The following is an 18,252-nucleotide window of genomic DNA, read 5'->3' as shown; positions in this document are numbered from 1 at the left end:
GGCATCCCTGCGGCTCCAGCGGGCGTAGTGGCGTCTCCTGTAGAGGGTACCGACCTCTGTGCGCGATGTGGCGGCGTTTCGAGGGTCCTGCAGGTGGGAGTCTTGCTCCGGTCAAGGCCCGGGCCGCGTTCGAGGGTTGCACCCATGCTGTTCGAGGGTTCCCCAGTGGGGAAAGTATGAGGGAAGTACGGGGAGTTGGTGGCACAGTGGTAATAACAGTGCCGAGCACGTCGGGGCAGGGCGCCGCAGGTTTCTACAGTGTCGCCACAATGCTGGGGATGGCTGAGCAGTGACCGGAGTTGGCGGATTGGATCCTAGTCACAGCCGTTGTGTGGATTGGTGACCTGACTCCGTCTGATCTGAGTGTTGCGGTGGAGTTATTGGCATTTAATGTCTCCGTACAGCAGGCGGGTGAGCAGACGGGTCACCAATTCCTTCTGCTAAGGGGTAACCTCGTGCGAGGCGGAGTTGGTTTGCTACCCCGAGGGTTGGTTCGCTACCCTCGAGCGAAGCGGAGGTGCGGGGCATTGTCGAGGGCCTCGGCGGGGAGACCTCGAGCGAGGCAAAGATTGCTCCGCGGGTTCGAGGGGGCTCAGACGGGCTGCACTGTTTGAGTTGGGCCGTGGGCCGAGTGCAAAGTGGGCCTCTTTGAGTCCTTTCCTTTCCTTTGGATCGGAAGAAGACTGCAGGCCTTCGTGAGCCCGATCACTCAACACATGTTTTGCGTCCCGAGGGAGATTTGATTCCCTGGTTAGGGTACCCCTAATCATGGTACCCGACAAAATAAATTCAATATGGTAAACTTCATGGCAAAATATTCGTTTAAATATTGTATTGCAATAGTTATCCGGCGTACAAACTCGCTTTTCTATATTATCCTTGCTTGGTCCACTACTACAGAATAGGCCTTTGTTCCAGGTCATTTGTCCCGGCTGCTTTTGGGCCCGGGACAATATGTGGCTTTTGTCCTGGGTCCAACGGCTAGCCAGGCCAGCGGGGTGGCTCCAACCGGGACAAAAGGCTCTGGACATTTAGTCCCGGGTGGTAACACCAACCGGGACAAAAGGACCCCCTTTTGTCCCGGTTGGTGGCTCCAACCCAGATAAAAGGGGTCTTTTGTCCCGGTTGGTGGCTCCAATCCGGACAAAAGGGTCATTCACATGTTAGTTTAACAGGAATGCATTCATTCTAAAGTCACATGTGGTGTGTAGGTGGGGTGGTAAAGAAATTACACGCGAGCCAAGACATCTCGAGTTCGAGTTCTGGGTTTCACAGAATATTTTTTTACGTTACATATGGCATTTAGTCCCGGTTATTTCACCCGGGACTAAAGGGTCCGGGCCTTTTGTCCCGGATTCATTGTCCCGGTTCCAAAACCAGGATGAAATGGGGATTTGGAATCGGGACAAAAACTTATTTCTGTTGTTTAATAAACCATCGACGGACTGCAAATACTTGATTACATGCCATATAATTTTTTTAAAAGGTTGGTGATTGGTCAAATATAGGTGCTACGTTCTTTCCCTTGTCCTCGGTCTTTGTAGTCGATTCTCCTTGCTCTTCACCTCCAGTTGATTTGATGCCTACAAGCAAATGGTACATAATTTCAACATGTTAGTTTTCTATTTATCATTACATATACAATAGTTCTTTGGCTGCAATGGTATTTTATTCCATTACATGGGCTTAGTAGCGTAAGTTCTAGGGACGGACTATTGTCTGCAATGTTGTCCGGGGTTGAATCGAAGTGAAGTCGACGTCCGCTGATCGGCGAGGAATCTGCACCTGTTGATCTAGTAATTCCAACAGTTCATATAATAGTATTATTCAACTTTTTTTCGCACATGCATTTACTATTTTTTGTCGGGATGGTTCAGTTTGCTACCTTTGTGGACTGACGGAGTCGTGATATGGAACTCAGAGGGTCCCTCTGTACGGACCACATTCCTTGCCAAGTCCCATGCCTTCACAAAATTTACTACTTCTTTAAATGGTACTGTTTTAAGCTTTTTCTTGGCGTTACTTGCATCCTATAAAATCTGTGAACATTCTGATTAGTTAGCGTGTGAATACTTATTAGTAGTCAAGCACGAAATTATCTTCTAATAGAGGCACCAGTGCTTACATCTTGCATGTCGTTGCTTTGTTTTTCAACCTGATCATGCTTGCCTGATTCTTCACGTAATCCCTCCTGTTCAAGGTTATTAAAATACATTATTTGTTACTCTTACTAGCATATTTCTATTTCTACTAATATTTATAATTTTTTAATTAAATGCTGACTACTGTAAGTTTTTCTAATTTTGAGTGATGGCTCACTTGTATTCTTGTTATGTTCTGGCCAATGTTTATCGCCATGAATCCTTCTAGCTGGCATAATTGCTCAATACATTTTAATGTATTGCCGTTGAAATGGTGTATCACCGGTGTAAGGTTAGTTTCTGCTTGCACCGCAAATCTCAAACAACGTTGGATGAACACCACCTGTAATTTTAATAAAACATAATATTGAAATTATTGAATTTTTGTATAAAAACGTAAGAAAATTAGGGATGCGGGGGGATGGTTCGTGATTAGTGTACATACGAATAGGAAGAGCGTGCATCCGGAGATGTCGAGGTAGGCCGAACCTGGCCCTGCATGGATTCGTTATCTGAAGGCACGAGCAGAGTAGACCAAGTGTTCCATCGTGTATAAGGCCCAGTCACATTTTGAAGCTCTTTTTGATCAGCCACAACCCAAATTGCTGCAGCCTCCATAGAAGCAGTGCTCGGGCCAGCCCATGGAGCAAGGAATGACCAAACAGCATACAAAACAAATGCAATCTGAAAGGCTGGCTCCTTTTCCTTACTAATTGTGTCTGTGTTGTGCTGATTCGATAAAACTTGTCTCGCACGTGAGAATGTAAGCGTCTTTCTGGTGAAATTTGATGACAAAATGTGAGCCGCATGATCTTTAACTAGTTGCATGTCTGTGGTATTTGGCGGTCTAATTATGATCCCTCCGGATGGAATGCCCATGCACGTTTCTATATCTTTAGACTTTAAAGCAATTTTAAACGCCATATTAGGGAAGAGAGTTCTAGTATCCGGATCAAAATTACCCAGTAGCCATGCGGATGTAGCTGGGCACAACCTGAATTGTAGAGGGGTGTAGAACAAGAAGCCAAAACCTGTCTCGTGCACGAGCTCCCGTTGTCGATGCTTCATATTTGTGATTATGTGGCTCAAGAACTCGTACTTGATCTTTGGTTCCCGGAATAAAGAGTCTTGCCCTGTCGATCGATACTCTGAAATGAACTGCAATATACCATTTGCCGGTCCCTGACTCTGCTGATGTGTATGCATATCCCCTAGCATAACTTGGTTGTCTACTAGGTTGGTAATGGTTTCTATTTTTTCTTTTTGTTTGAGATGGTGTGCGTGCAGAAAACTGGCAACCGTCAACCCCTTTTTGTAGGCGATTAGTGCTTTGACACTGGAAGTTTCCAACCGTCCTCATGCTTGGCTGCGAAGGAATAAAGACTCCAGTCATCACTTTCCATCGAAGTCCAGACGTTCACACATGAGAATTGTTATTTCAGACCCAACTGGTTGCCCTCATGTGGTGTATGGCAGAAGCTATCACGTGTATAAGTATGCGGTGCCAACGATCGGCCTCCCTCATCTGGTGTTGGGCCTTTTTATAGCTAGGACCAATGTACTAAGCTTATACCGTCTTGACCTGGTGGAAGTACTAGTCTTTGTTAGCCGCTTTTCGAGTACTTCAAACGCAGGGTCAAGAAAATGAATAGGGGCTCATCATCCAATGAGTCGTCAGGAATGCAAATGTCAAGGAGGCGGCATAAACTCCCACTGATAACTTGCACGGAGTGTGGTAAGCACACCGTTGGGGAGTACGAGGTGAAGACAGATATGAAGGGGAACAAAGGGAGGATTTTTTTTACTTGCCCTGCTAGGAAGGTATTGTATTTGGACAGCTCGTTTGTAAATAGGAAGGAGTGTATTAAAAAATACAATGGAATGAATAAAGTGTTTTATTTGACTGACATTTTATATTTGTTTGTTTCTTTGCAAAAGCGAGATGGTAGCGGTTGCCCCTTTTGGTACTGGGAAGAAGACTATGAAAAGATTGTGGAGAAGCAAAAGAATAAGAAAGACAAGCACTCGGAGTCGAGTCCACACTTGGCGATACACGATGAGGACACTGCTCGATCTGGTTTCATGCAAGTTAGCCATGACATTGAACAAATTGTAAAATCAAACTTTGAGAAGCTGAACAAGACACTACAAAACCTATTTAAGGTTTTTTGTTTTTTATTATTATGTATGCCCTTATACAAGCCGTGTATTTGTCAGCCGCCATTTGGAAGTGACTTGTTAAGCTAAACTATTAATGAAGTGAAGGGTTTGCAATGGTGTTATATATGAGGTAATGACTTCCCGTCGGCTAGTTGTAATTTTACTCTTCGTACAGCATACTTATCCAATTGAGCGGCCACCCTTTTCCACTCACCGCTGAAACTGATTTATCAGAGATAAACTTCCCCCGCCGCCATTTCCCTTTTCCCTGGCCTGCAGCCCCTCGACCGGCTGGGTCCCGGCCTCCTGGCTCCTCGCTCGTCCCGATCTCACCTTCCCCGTCCCCGGTGCCGGCATGCCGTGGGGCGGCGCAGCGCGGAGAAGGCCGGTGTGGGGAGGCGCGAGCGGAGATGCGCGGGGCGGGATGGTGTGGACGGGTCTGGCGCAGTGCGGCAGGGCTGGGCATGGAGAGGTCCCGCGCAGCGTGGCAGGCGCGGAGCCGCGGAGGGGTCTAGCGGCACGGGAGCGGCAAGCGGAGCAGGCAGCGCATCGAGCAGCACGGGCGTGCGTTCCTCTAGACTCCTGAGGTGCGTGCGTTTATTTTGCATCCTCACCTTTCTCTCTCTAGGGTTAGTCTCTCTACTCTATCACTTGCGTTCTCCTCAGATCCAGCGATTTTGTGTGGTTAGAAGTGTAGATCGGAGGTGGAGGGGCGAGGGGACGCGCACAGAGGTCGTATTTCCCATTATTTCCAAGGATTTTCATTGATGCTCTTCTCTTTTTTGTTGTGAAGTGAATTGGCTTTGGGGAATTTTTTTTCCTAGTGAACTTTTCAGCAAAGATGCGCTGAGATCCAGTTTGTGGTGGAGGAACGGATGCACACGAATGTGAGACAACAATTATACAAGAGGTATGCAATGGTTCTGCATCATCCATTCATACTAAAAGTTGCATGTCTAGCTAAATTACCTAGAGTTGTTACCATCCATCGATTGATTGATTCAAATATATTTGCAATATGTTGTATGTCTATGTACTGTTCATGTACAAGCTATGGTAGCAATTATTAGGAAAAAAATCAACAAGATACTAATTGGCATAGATATCGCCTGACTGTTATAGGGAAGGAACATAGATAGGCTGACCGTAGCCATTTCACGCATGACAAGATACGTATATTTATATGGCCAATCACAAATGAATGAATGGATTGGATGGAAACTCCATTATTTTTCATGATGGAGCTGAACAGGAGAGGGGGGAGGGGGTAGAGATCAGATGAAACACAGAATAATCCACTCCTCGCATGTGGTTGCCCCATAGCTGAGCAATAATGTCCTTTTTGTTTCTAGCATTAGTTGTTGTGTTCAAAATTTTTGGTGGATCAGCATAGCAGCTGTAGATATTTTTACCTAGGCATGTATGCACGAGTGTTCTATTTTTTCTAGAAACTATAGTTTTTCCATCGGATGAAACACAGAATAATTCACTCCTCGCATGTGGCTGCCCCATAGCTGAGCAATAATGTCCTTTTTGTTCCTAGCATTAGCTGTTGTGTTCAAAATTTCTGGTGGATCAACATAGAAGCTGTAGGTATTTTTACCTAGGCATGTATGCACAAGTGTTCTATTTTTTCTAGAAACTATAGTTTTTCCATCAAGCAATTTTATAGCTGCTCTTGCCCTAAACATCAAGGAGGCACTGGTGATGCTGGCACGGGAGGTGGTGGATGCCCGCAACCAGCACCTGAACTAGGCCATGGACCTCTACATGAAGCACCAGTACCTCCCCGACGATGTCCAGGTCAGGACTCGTGCTTGTTCTCGGCTCTGTATCTATAATTCGTACATCCTGTATGCAGTTGCCAATTGGGAAACTGAGAAATTTTTAGGTAATTCCATGTTGTTGTAGTGGTAGTTCATCTAGATTGCCATATTGAGTTTAGGTATTCATAGGAATTGGATGGAGGATAGGTGAATGATGATTGGTTGTCGAGATTGGGTTGTAGAATGGTCCTAGATGCTCTTGAACTGCTGGTCCCAGAACCTATCCAGTAATATAGTTGTATATTGGATAGGTTTTGATTTCACACTTGTTCCTGTTTTGATTTTTAGCATAGGTTTTGATAATTGCTGGCAGGAACAATTTTCATTCCTGAAATTATGCCTTCAGGTTTGAGTTATCATTTTTTTCTGATGATCTGCAATCTTCTTCTACTGATTTTAGTTCCTGCTTGGTGCTTGGTGTTAGAGAGTAGGCTTATACAAACTAATGATGTAGCCAATCCTTTGCATTTGGGTCTTTGAAAATGCTTCTGTCCATGTTCTAATTTGCTCATAATTTTTCAAAATTTTGCTTAAGAGGTTTCAAAAAATTGCTTATCGTAACTTGTTGAGTTGATTACCAGCATATAAAATGCTAGGAATTAGGTTGTGTGGGTTTTGATTATTTTTTCCAGCTCATTTATTTAAAGTTGCTTTTGAGTTCATTATAGTGTGCCTACAACTTGTAGCAAAAATGCTTATGTGGATTATTCGGGACATGCTGATTTCACTTGGCCTTCCTCTCTCTTGGCTAGGTCTCTCTCTGTCTTTATCTCTCCCAGCATTCTCAGGATGGGCTCTCCCTCCCTCCCCCTCCCCCTCCATCTCGAGGAGCTCTCCATCAAGCTCCTCCGCAGCCTCGCTAAGTCAAAGCCCATCTCCATCTCCAGCCCACGCCTCCTATCTCTGCCGCTCAAGGAGCTCTACAACGGCCAGTGCTTCTCCTCTTTGATCACTCAGTCACCCAACCTTTGAACCATCAAGTTTATTTAGGCAATTTATAGGTAGGAATTAGGCACCAATGTTATTATAGATGGACAATAATATGATTCCCAATAAGATTTTCCCCATATGTAACAACAAAAATATCAACACTAGGTAAGCATTTTAGTTAAATTATATGTAGGAATTAGGCAAAAATATTATTATAGATGGGCAATAATATGGTTCTCAATAAGCATTTTCCCAATTCATTATTTGTCTCTGGTTTGCTGGTTTGGTTTGCTGGTTAGTTGTAGAAATATGCATGGTAAGTTGTAGAAATAGGCATGAACTGGGAAATTTGGGTGGGAGGGGAGGGGATAGCTTTACTGATGATCTCTAGGCTGTGAAAAATGACCTCGAGCTGTAAATTTGCATCTCTATTGTTTGGGAGGCATATGCGTCTTAATAGGGACATATTTTTGCTTTGAATTGCATGATATTGTATGATCATATAGCAGCATGTTTATGGTTCATTTCTCTGTTTAGCATATTAGCACAAGTTTCTGCATCATTGTCTTATTTGAGCATACCCTGATCAACAGCATCAAACAAGTTTGATTTGTAGGTGCAGATAATTTGGAGAAGTGATTGTGTATAGTGCAGCGCACATTTACATATTCACTTGAATGCAGGAAAAAAGAGGTAGGCAAATGCACAAGTTGTACCTGCAGCTTCCTGAGCATCACCTTCATTCTGAGTGAGGGTATCAGCTTCGTCATCAGCTGCAGCCATGCCTCCAGGTATTATTCCCCTATCCAATTCTTCAGGAGGAACTGAGGAGCGTTGAGATCCAATGAGAGAGTTGCTGCCATGGATATGAAGATGCGTCTCTAATCTGTCAAACTTGTTGCTGACGTGGTGTTGAGGATCAAGGCAAGCTGGGCATGAGGACTTGCCTGACGGAGAGTGCACACGCATTAGTTGCTTGCTTGCCGGTGTTGGAGTTGCATAGAGTTGCTGCTTGTTCGAAAGTTGGGGTGAAAATTGCCTATGTATATATTTTAATATTCTTAGAGTTATTCGTAAATTTGCTTAATTGGTCTCAAAAAGTTGCTTCAAGAGCAGATTAGGAGGTGAGGGTGGCGGGTGTATTTCTAGTACAAAATTGCTCATGATACTAGTTTTGATGTACTAACTGAAGTCACTTCCAAATATGGAAAGCAAATTTTTTTTATTTCATTAAACTTTCCTAATCAGGGTCAGCCGTACGGTCGGCCTAAATTACGGCCGGCCCTACGTTAGCCAGGTCCTATATATGAAGCGAAAAAAAAATTCAGCAGTTTTCTCTTTGCTTTGCAGTTAATGTTCATGTGTTTCATCAGTCTATTCAAATATCATTCTGTACGGCGGTACAACACGGAAACATACTATCAACACATTGGTTTGAGTATTTATATTCTTGTAATTGTATCATACTTTTTCTAATTTTTCTGTTTTTTTATATTTTTAAACCGTCCCTTTGGGGCGCCGGTTTTGCTATCTGGTGATTGCTTTCTGATAGCTGATGTTTAAGGTTTTTTTTTTTGCCTCGACCTTTTTTAGCTGTGGCCGCGTTTAGTTCCCAAAAATTTTCACCCAAAAATTTTCACCTCCCCTTTGAACACATGTATGAAGCACTAAATATAATTAAATAATAAAACTAATTACACAGTTTGGATGTACACGATGAGACGAATCTTTTGAGCCTAATTAGGGCATGATTAGCCATAAGTGCTACAGTAACCCACATGTGCTAATGATGCGGTCAAAGGCCTCAAAAGATTCATCTCGCGGTTTCCAAATGAGTTCTGAAATTAGTTTTTTAATTAGTGTTCGAAAAAACCCTCCCGACATCTGGTCAAACTCTTGATTTGACATGCAAAAATTTTTGCTTCCGGAACTAAACGCGCCCTGTATTGTTTGCGTGTCCTAGTGGTGACCCAAAGCTGAGACGTGCATTGATGGTTCAGTAAGCTCTCATTTTGCTACGCGCACAAGAGATGTAACAGCTGCCGGAGTCCAGTATGCTATCAACTTTATAAGCAACCGGCCATGTGACATCAGTCCTTCAATCTTTTTTTATCAAGCGTTTATTTCTACTGACGACCCGGGCACGATTATGTTAAGCACATCGTGTAATATTTTAAATTTTGCATTTTTTCAGTTATTTGATCTGTTGGACACGGTGTCCTTTCTTGCTAAGGAATAGTTTAATATAAGATGGGGATATAGTTCATTGCAGCCATTGATGCGACACTTGTTTCAGCAGGTAGTAATAGAAGTTTCTTTTCTTGCTAAGGAATAGTTAAATATATAAGACAGCGATATAGTTCATTACAGCCACTGATGCCAAATTAGTTTCTGCAGGTAGTAATGAAGCGACACAATAAACTAGCACTGATGACTTTCCAAGATGAGGTTTCACCTTTCTTTTATGATGGTGAATTCATCAAGGATATTTTAATAATGCTACGATCCTCATTAGGAGGTCAAAGGACTAAGCTAGTCACCGATCAATACTAAAGATTAATATTTAGGCATTAGCATATCTAGGGGTTCACTGCTGCGCAATGCTGCATGTTATTTTATTCCTGTGATAGCTTTGGTTGCAAAAGGTGCTTCAGGTTTCAGCTCGAGTATCAAGCGTGGGGGGGCCCAGTCGAACGTCAGCAGGAAGCGCCCATGGACAATGCGCAGCGTCAGCACATACACGCACACCCTCTTGGAGTGCATATTTCCCAGCAAACTCCAGCCATCCACAGGTCAAGAACGCCACTCTATCCTTCCTTTTCTTCACGATTGCTTTCACACCTGCATTTGCAGCACCATAGAAGAGGACAGCACGTCCAATTTCTGGCAGGTAGCGCGAGAATGGCACCGAGAAATGCTGTGTAATTTAATCTCACATGTATTCTGTTAGTTTGCCATTCAAAGTAGTAATGTGTGATACTAATGCATAGTTGCAGTTTAACTAGGTTAGATGCTAGCTTACAATGTTGCCGGAGCGGAAGTGGCCCCAAATAAGTCAGCATGCATACATGGGAAATGCAGGTGCCTTGGTAACCCAGACGTCGTGCAGGGTTTGCATCAGAGGCGCACTCATCTCCAGCCGCTGTGCAAGAATATATCTCATTCCAAGGATGTGGCCAGGCACTGCAGACAAAGGCATATGGCTCTGATTGTTACTATTTTGGTTCCTAATATTAGTGTATTAAAATTTTGCATTTTAAGAGATGAAATGAACACCATTTATGACTCACCAAAGTGGTCTTGAGCGGCATTTGCCGGTTCGCCTACTATTTCAGGAGCTCCACCATGACCACCTACAGGCTGTTGTGCCTCCTCCTCATTGCCGTAAGCAAGGAACAAGTTCCAGACCAGTGGGCGAGAAGCCAAGGGCTTTAACTCTCCATCTGGTCCATATAGCTTCATCACAAGTCTATGAGGCTCAACTAGAACAAAGTGACCTATGTCACCAGTGACAATGCGCTCAGATGCTACAAAATCAGACCACCCGTCTGTGAAATCCCAGGAGTTTAACCTTCTAAACTTAGATCGACAACATGAAATCATGAACAAAACATCGAGCAAAATGTAACACAATTCATCCAAATTCATTTATACAAGCCTTCGCATATATGTATACATGTATATGCATATGTATGTGTTCATCTATAAGTAAAATTCATAATTCTCAAACTGTTGCTCAAATGAAAAAGTGCTTGAAACGAAAGATGTAGATCTCGAAAAACTGAACAAAAATGGTATTCAAAAGTTTTTCATTTGAGGCCAAGAAGAGGGAGAAAAATTGAATTTACATAACGAAATCTCAAACTTTGAGTTATTCACGAAAATGCCATTGACCCTCTCTCCCTACTCTCCTTCCCTGCACCGTGCCTACCGGCCGGGCCGTACGCCGGCGCCGCCAGCTGGCCGGCCACTTGGCTGTGCCCCAGCCAAAACCACTGCCGCGCCCATGGTTTGCATGAGACTGCCCCTCCCTGGCACCTCGCGCCCCTGCCTGTTGTCCGCTCGCCACGGCGCCCCGGCCGGTCGTCGTCCATTGCCACGCCCGTGCCCCTCCTCTGCCCAGCCACCACCCCCTCATTCCTTCGACGAGAAGCACCCTCGCCTCTCGCTCTCCCCTCCGGACCTCTGAACCGAGGCCCATCTTCCTCCCTGCGCCCAGAGCCAGCACGGCGGCCACCATTGCCAGCCGTCACCCCTGCTCCGTGAAGCACCCCCCACCCAACCCTCTCCGGCCCATTCAACCACACAGCTAGCTTCCCCTCAACGCATTGAAGCTGCACAGCCCGACCATCAGCTCTTCCCCTCACCGGAATCGCCAGAACACCACACGCCATGGCCATGGCCGCCGCCCTCTAGGACCTCGCCGTGGAGCCCCCTCTCCCGACCCACCTCCTCTTGAGCTGACCCCCAAAATCGCTCCCCCATGGCGCAGTGAAGCTCGTCTACCTCTTCCCCAATGCTCACGGTTGCCGGAACATCGCCAGAGCCGAGCTCCCCCTCGCCGGAGATCTGCTCCACGCCGGCGAGCCCCTTCCGGAGCACCTAATCGCGCCCTAAAACCACCTACAGGTAGCCCGTGACCTCCTATTCCTTTCCCCAGGAGTGCCCTCGCCGCCGGCTAGCAAGCTCGTCGGAATCCGGCCGCCTCCTCCTCCTCTGTTTCCCCAAAGTCCGGCCAAGGGTATATTTGCGGGGAAATAAAACTTCCCAGGGACTTGTCTGTAAAACCTGAATCTGAACTCTAGATTCAAAACAGCGAATTTGTAAATTCGATATAAAATCGTAGAAAACTCATAAAAATTTAAACTAAAATGTTCTGGAATCCTTATAATAATAACTACAAGTTTTGTTACAGTCACATGTTCAGATTCTGATTCTATTTTAATCCATAAATAAAGTTAGTTTAAATAGCACATAAATGTTCAAGAAGTTCTACTCAGTATCTGCTGATGATTTTTGGCTGGTAAATACTTTGTGCTATGTCTAGCTTGGTGTAAAATTGTGAGCTCCATATAACACATGTAACTAGATGAAACTTTGCTCTTTTCTAGATCTACTAGTGAACTTCAAATATTATTCCTGGCAGTTTCACTTGAGTAATGTACATGAAACTGTTTTTGTGTGCTTAGAATACTATGTGAAGACATCTATCCAGATTTGAACATTTTTTAGATCTGTTTAACTAGCTCTGTGATTAAATCCTTTTAAATGACGCTATATTGTGATAAATAGTTGTTGCATCTGGAAAAATCTGAAAATTTTACCATTGCTTAGTCTTGAGAAGATAAGCCTACCTGCAAACTTTGAGAGCTAAAAACTTTGTAGAACCAGTGATATTGTTTGCTCATGATATCACCTTGATTAGTTTGTTATTTTTGCTCTGGTTTTTATACTGCATGATTATATATGAAATTTGCGCAGAATGACATTATAGATATGTGGATGCTGTACCAAAAGTTTGAGCATATTTACTTAACAGAAACTACCTGTAATATTTATGCATGTTTTTAAATGAGTACATGTATTACTGAAGTTGTAGATGGTTTTAAACGCTGAAATGTTTGCTGTAGCTTACTCATGTTAATAGTAGACGCTGGTAAAAATTTGAGACCCAGAAACACTCCAGAACTCTCTGTAGATTTTAATCTTGTTATAGGTGATTTAAATTTGTCAAAATTATTTCTCCTGATTCATGCTTAGTAAAATACTGAAAAGTTTACAGTGTGTTAATTATATTGTCTTGAATCCTCTTTAAAATTTTGAGACACAGAAACATTTTGTATTTTCCTGTAGAAATTAATCTTGCTCTACATATGTTTATCTTGTCATAATTATTGCTCCTGATATCTGCATGATTAAAATCTGGAAAAATTACAGTAGAGAGTATAACATGCATATAGTCTCCTGTAAAAATTTGAACCCAAGAAATGCTTTAGATCATTCTGTATGAATTTATCTTGATATGCACTTGCTCTGTTTAAATGATTGCTCATGCCTAAATGCTTTGCTATTTGTAGCTGAAATTTTTACTGCTGGTTCATGCTTAGAACTACTACCTTGTGTAAAATTTGTAGCACCAGAAACTGTCCTTTGCTTATGGAATAAAATTGTCAAATATCCTTATGCATAATGAGTAGCAAGTAAAAACCGCAACCTAGTTCATTTTATGAAGTAAAGTGAAGATATAAACTACTCTATGAATGACTGCCCAGTAAAATTAACACTTTTATTGGACTGCAACTTTATCGAGAAGGAAATGAACGTAAATTGTATCCTATTGTAACAAAGAGCACTTTTGCATTTATATAGATTCTGATCATCTATCCGACAATATTTATGAGTTGGTGCCTACGAACGAGAATGAGCCCGCGGAGTCTCGACTGAATCTAGCTGACTTGAATTTAATTGAATTGAATCAAAACCCGGACCAATGTTCGGAAGAGCCCAAGACTAACTTTGCTCAAGAAGGCAAGCCCCGGTGCATGATCCCATTATTTTTGCGTTATTTACATCTAACTATTCATTATATGTTGTAATAATTTTATTTGCGCATTTACGTTCTTAGGCGTTGCTCAAAACCATAGATGCATGTCCCCTAGGTACCTATGTTTGTTATTCGAATCTTTTTCTCGACTAGTTGCCCCGCTAACTAGGTATGGTAGAAGTCGAAGTCGAAGGGTTTCCTGCCTTTCGCGAGATTATTCGCGAGATTATAGGAGTTGACTGACTTTACTTACTGCCGGAATATAAGGACAACGGGCGGGGTTGTGTAGTTGTGATACCCCGTCGGTATAGTTGAAATTGGCTAAGGTCGCAGTGTGTGGTAGTTTTGTTAAGCGTTTGAACGTATGAGCCACACCAAATGCCGAGAATATGGTATCGGTAAGCTCGGTACCTGATTTGACCGGCGAGTGGACTTCTCCCGCCCGTGTAACTTCGGTCCCGTCTAACGGCGAGTACAAGAGCAGAAGCAGCCCGGCTGTGTCCGTGGTGCGTGGACCTCTTGTACTCTGGGCGGGTGGCCCTGATCCACAGACCGAAAAGAAAAGGAAAAAGTTGTGTGGGTGACTTGGTTCTCATACGTGTGTGTTAGGTTTCCCTGGCAAGGTTAATACTCGATTCGAATCGTTCCGCCGCTCACGGACAACGAGACTACTTAATACTTTTGCCACATAGAGTAAGAAGTGAAATATGATGATGATGATAATACTGTTGTATACTTAATGTTTTTCACTACCATGCTTGTTTAGAGATATTTGCAAATTTAGAATGGTTATTTCAACTAGAATATGGCAAAGTTGAAATCTGAAAATAAGGATCTACTTTTAGTGGCGTTTTTGGCAAAACAAACCCCACAAACCAAAAAGCCTTGCATGTCTAGTTATCGGACTAAGGTATATCCGAAGACGGGTAAGCCTTGCTGAATTTTAGTATACTCAGCCTTACTTGTGACTTTATTTTCAGGTATTGCTGTAGAAGTTATGTTTGCTGGTTTAACTGCTTTATCTTCGGGTTGGTCGGTGGAATGGGTTGTTTCCCCGGCCAACACTAACTGTACTGATTGATGTCTCGTACGGGCTTCATCGTGACATCATTATGACATTAGCTATTTTCATCCTTCCACTGGAAATAATGATACTCTGATGAACTGTTGTAGATAAGACCTCTGTAGTACTTATCTTATTTTCAGAACCGTTTTGTAATAATTAAATTTCCGCTGCAACTTTGAGATGTATGAAATGATCTGTGTTGTAATCTCTGGGCTTACCTTCGTGTGAGTGTTGTCTGTGCGATCCTGGAAAGCGTGGCTTTAATCGAGGCTTCACTCGAGGAACTACCAGTGAGTGCCATTTTTGGGTCGGCGTTGCCTAGCAACAAAAATCAGAGCACCCGGGCCCAGTTACTTTGGGTGGTTCTGCCACACCGTTCATGAAATGGATGCTACCCTCTATAGACTCAACTCTGACCAGGGTCTCGACCACACTGTCTCCACGCAGTACTACGGCTGGGTGTATCTCTGAAAAGTTGGTCGCACTGAATGCTGCAGGAAGTTTCTATAAAAGAAGAAAAATCTGAATGTTATAAATTGCAGTGACTAGTTACTTTCCTTATTAATCCTTTTTTTGTTACCAAAGTGTGATGATATCAGTTACTAATTCCTTTTTTCTATTGTTGTAACAGTCTGTTTGAGTTCTTATTATGATTTAGTAATTTATCTATTTATATATACATAACTTTTTATATGTACCAAATGGAGGAATGAAATAATTGTTGTTGTATTTGCTATATATTATTAGAGAATATTCTTACAATGCTAGTTGATCACTTACAATGCTGTGGACAAACATGCCGGTGAAGACCACGACAAAGCTGGGCAAGCCGAGGAGAGCTTGTAGCGGCGCTGTTGCAGAGTGAGGTGCTGATGCTTCTCCCTGCAGTTGAAAACATTTCATTTTTTGGGTTGATGAAGAGTGTAGCACGCAGAGTGGTTACTTTTTTTCGGCTTCAAAACTTGCCAGCATGTAGGCGTGGAGGAATCTTTTTACCTGATGTGGTTCAACAGTTGGGGCGTGTGGCATCTGGGCATTCCCCTCTAGCGACACCTTCAGCACGGATTCCAGCAACCCAGATTCCGCCGAGTCATCTACCTCTTTTTTTATAGCCACGTTGAGGTCGAATGAGCATTGCACAGTAGCCTTGTAGCCTGCATCGTCCATGGCCTCCATTCAAGAAAAGAAGCGTTAATCCCTAATTTTTAACCCTATTTTTTTCAGAAATGTGTACTATCCTTCACCATATATGAAACTAAAATCTGGATGTGCAGAGAAAATGCTATACATGGTTCTTGATCTTTTTGTAACCGTTTCTTGGCTCAGTATTGCGGTGTTAAGTAGATCTGGTAGTTCGTACCTTGGAGCTCTCGCCATCAGAGCTGCTGCTTGTGTGTTCGACGATGGATTGAACTAGCTCCTTGGCCACCTCAAGTGCGAGCTCGGGCGTCCTACGGCCCGCCGAGACCAGCTTGTCTGGATCTTGTATTGCATTCCAGTACTCCACTGATGCATAATCATACTTGGCTCCTAGGCACAATAGTGTTGCCATAACGTACACCAATGTTTTTAAATCACCTAATCGTCTGATCGAACAATGGGTGGACCAGACGACTAATCGTGATTAGTCGTCGACTAGGGTCGATTAGTCGGGTCTGATCGACCCTAGTCGTCCACTAGTCGTCCAGGACATTTAGGATCCATATACATATACATATACATATATATACATATACATATATATACATATACATATATATATAAATATATATAAATATATATGTATGTGTATATATATACTTATAATATTCATTGGCTTCAACAAAGAAGGACAAAAGAAAGGAAGGAGACAATTTCTGAAAACTTACTAGGATTTTTTCTATCTCTATCTCTTATTGCTCCTTGCTTATCTGGAGCTCGCCGGACCAGTCACCCGTGCTCACGCTCGCGCGCCGGCAGAAGGAGGTCGCTAGTCGAGGTAGCTCACCGGAGAGAACAGAGGGAAGAAGGGAGCTCGCCGGAGGGAAAGGAGGGAAGGAGGTCGCGAAGGCCAGGAGATGAGGGGCCGGACAGCGGCCTGGAGAGGAGGGTTCGACGGCCGGCAGCAACCTGTGCTCAAGAAAATCAATTAATACGCACTGAGCTTTGAGGCTTTGTGGTAGGGAATTGGATGAGTGGCGAGAGCAGAGCGAGGCGCATTGGATTGTCCGGCTGATCTGAGCTAGAAGGTGAGGGAACGGCAGCGCGGGGTGGAGCTCTCCGTTGGCGAGCAGCGGGAGGTCACGGGAGCCGCCCCCTGTCGAGACGAGTGGCTGCCGACAACCCTACACGCGGTCGTGCCCCTCCAGTTTTGTTTCTAACCAAGTGGGCTTGGGCCTCTCACTCTCCAGTCCAGCCCACAAGCAAACCAGCTACACAAACCTAGTCGAGATCACGCCTAGTCGGACGATTAATCGCTTCTAGTCGCCGATTAGTTAGTCGGTCGACCGATCGATCAGGGTGCCTGATCGAGTCGTGGAGCCTAGTCGAGCACGCTGGACCGATAAGGTCGATTAATCGCGATTAATCGCGATTAGTCGCACGATTTGAAAACATTGACGTACACAACAAATGCGATTTTGAATGCATTCTCTTCCTCAGGTGTTGTGTCCCTCTTGAATTCCTTCTCGATTATGTCCTTTGCTGCCTTTATGCTTCTGTTGTCCTTTGCTTCTATGCCCAGGAATTTTCTTTTTATGCTTGCTATCACTTCAACTCTTGGTTTGCCCATTTCTCCTACAGATATACCACTTGTAGGTATTCCAAACACATGCCCTACATCGTGCTTATCAAACTCAATTCTTCTTTTATCATCAATCTCCAATGATGACGTCAGTGGATCCACTCTAACCATCAACCAAAGAATGAATTTTCGGTTCAGATTTCTGATGTTTGGGAAGAACAACAGCCCTTGGAACCCTATACTAGTTACTAATTCAATCCCAGTCTCACGGACGGCTTCTGCTTGCTTCTTTCCTAATTTTGTCCTTCCTCTTGCCCTCTTCATCTGCGGACCCCGAGATTTACCAATTCATCAATCAAATTGATCCAAGATCTGGCTATTTGCGTAAAATACTACAGCTTGACCACTATCTACACCATCGGACTGCTTAATTCTTTCGGATTTAATAACAGGAAGTACAAAAGCGCCTCACCTGTTTGTTGATGAACAAATCGGCTGGCTGTTCCGCCCCCGTCGTCGATCCCCTTTGTCTTCCTGGCTGCAACCCCCAGCATGAATCCTCGGTTCTTTTCCCAGATCCGGTGCCTCTTGGTTCAAGCCCCGGCGGTTCTTCTTGCGCCTCTCTCGCTTCAAGCGGAGATCTGGTGGCTTTGACGCATGCTGGTATCTGCGGGTCCATCTTGTTCCTTGCCTTCGCTTGTCACCGGCCGCTCATGCTCCATTCACTCTAAGCTGACTCCCTCGCCGCTGGTATTTCCTTTGGTATTTGGGGGGCGGAGGTGGTGATTGCTTACGAACATGGTCCAGTTTCCCTCTTGTCTCTCGCCACTATTCTTGGTCTTAATTGCTAAGGTTTATTTCGT

The 18,252-nt window shown here is 43.9% G+C and overlaps 1 protein-coding gene and 1 long non-coding RNA gene across 5 annotated transcripts; both read right to left on the bottom strand.

The window, feature by feature from the left end:
• Positions 1–1,387: 1,387 nt before the first annotated feature.
• On the bottom strand, positions 1,388–3,409 carry LOC120668155. The gene is made up of 6 exons (XR_005672261.1): positions 2,587–3,409; positions 2,320–2,484; positions 2,126–2,191; positions 1,886–2,039; positions 1,681–1,793; positions 1,388–1,583 (listed from the first exon to the last, which is right to left on the bottom strand). It is a non-coding gene; the product is annotated as an uncharacterized LOC120668155 (long non-coding RNA).
• Positions 3,410–9,347: 5,938 nt separating this feature from the next.
• On the bottom strand, positions 9,348–18,252 carry LOC120665899. 4 transcript variants are annotated; one of them, XM_039945618.1, is made up of 9 exons: positions 17,862–18,252; positions 17,273–17,713; positions 16,028–16,228; positions 15,664–15,837; positions 15,448–15,549; positions 14,886–15,171; positions 10,348–10,584; positions 10,080–10,240; positions 9,348–9,974 (listed from the first exon to the last, which is right to left on the bottom strand). In XM_039945618.1, exons 1-6 carry the CDS (start codon positions 18,066–18,068, stop codon positions 14,986–14,988), a joined length of 1,311 nt encoding a protein of 436 aa, XP_039801552.1. In that variant the 5' UTR covers positions 18,069–18,252; the 3' UTR covers positions 9,348–9,974; positions 10,080–10,240; positions 10,348–10,584; positions 14,886–14,985. The 4 variants fall into 4 exon arrangements, with proteins under 4 accessions (XP_039801552.1, XP_039801551.1, XP_039801553.1 ...); XM_039945617.1 differs by having other exon boundaries at positions 10,348–15,171; XM_039945619.1 differs by having other exon boundaries at positions 9,348–9,898; positions 10,348–15,171.

Source organism: Panicum virgatum, chromosome 3N (genome assembly GCF_016808335.1).
Source record: "Panicum virgatum strain AP13 chromosome 3N, P.virgatum_v5, whole genome shotgun sequence".
NCBI lineage: Eukaryota > Viridiplantae > Streptophyta > Magnoliopsida > Poales > Poaceae > Panicum > Panicum virgatum.
This window is presented reverse-complemented; position numbering and strand designations above follow the sequence as displayed.

Coding starts and splice junctions, on each gene's coding strand:
- LOC120665899 (XM_039945617.1), bottom strand. CDS start 18,068: ATGGACCCGCAGATACCAGCATGCGTCAAAGCCACCAGATCTCCGCTT. Junction 17,714..17,861: donor ATTTGTTCATCAACAAACAG/GTGAGGCGCTTT, acceptor CGGGGTCCGCAG/ATGAAGAGGGCAAGAGGAAG. Junction 15,172..15,447: donor GCATGTTTGTCCACAGCATT/GTAAGTGATCAA, acceptor CTTCTTTTATAG/AAACTTCCTGCAGCATTCAG.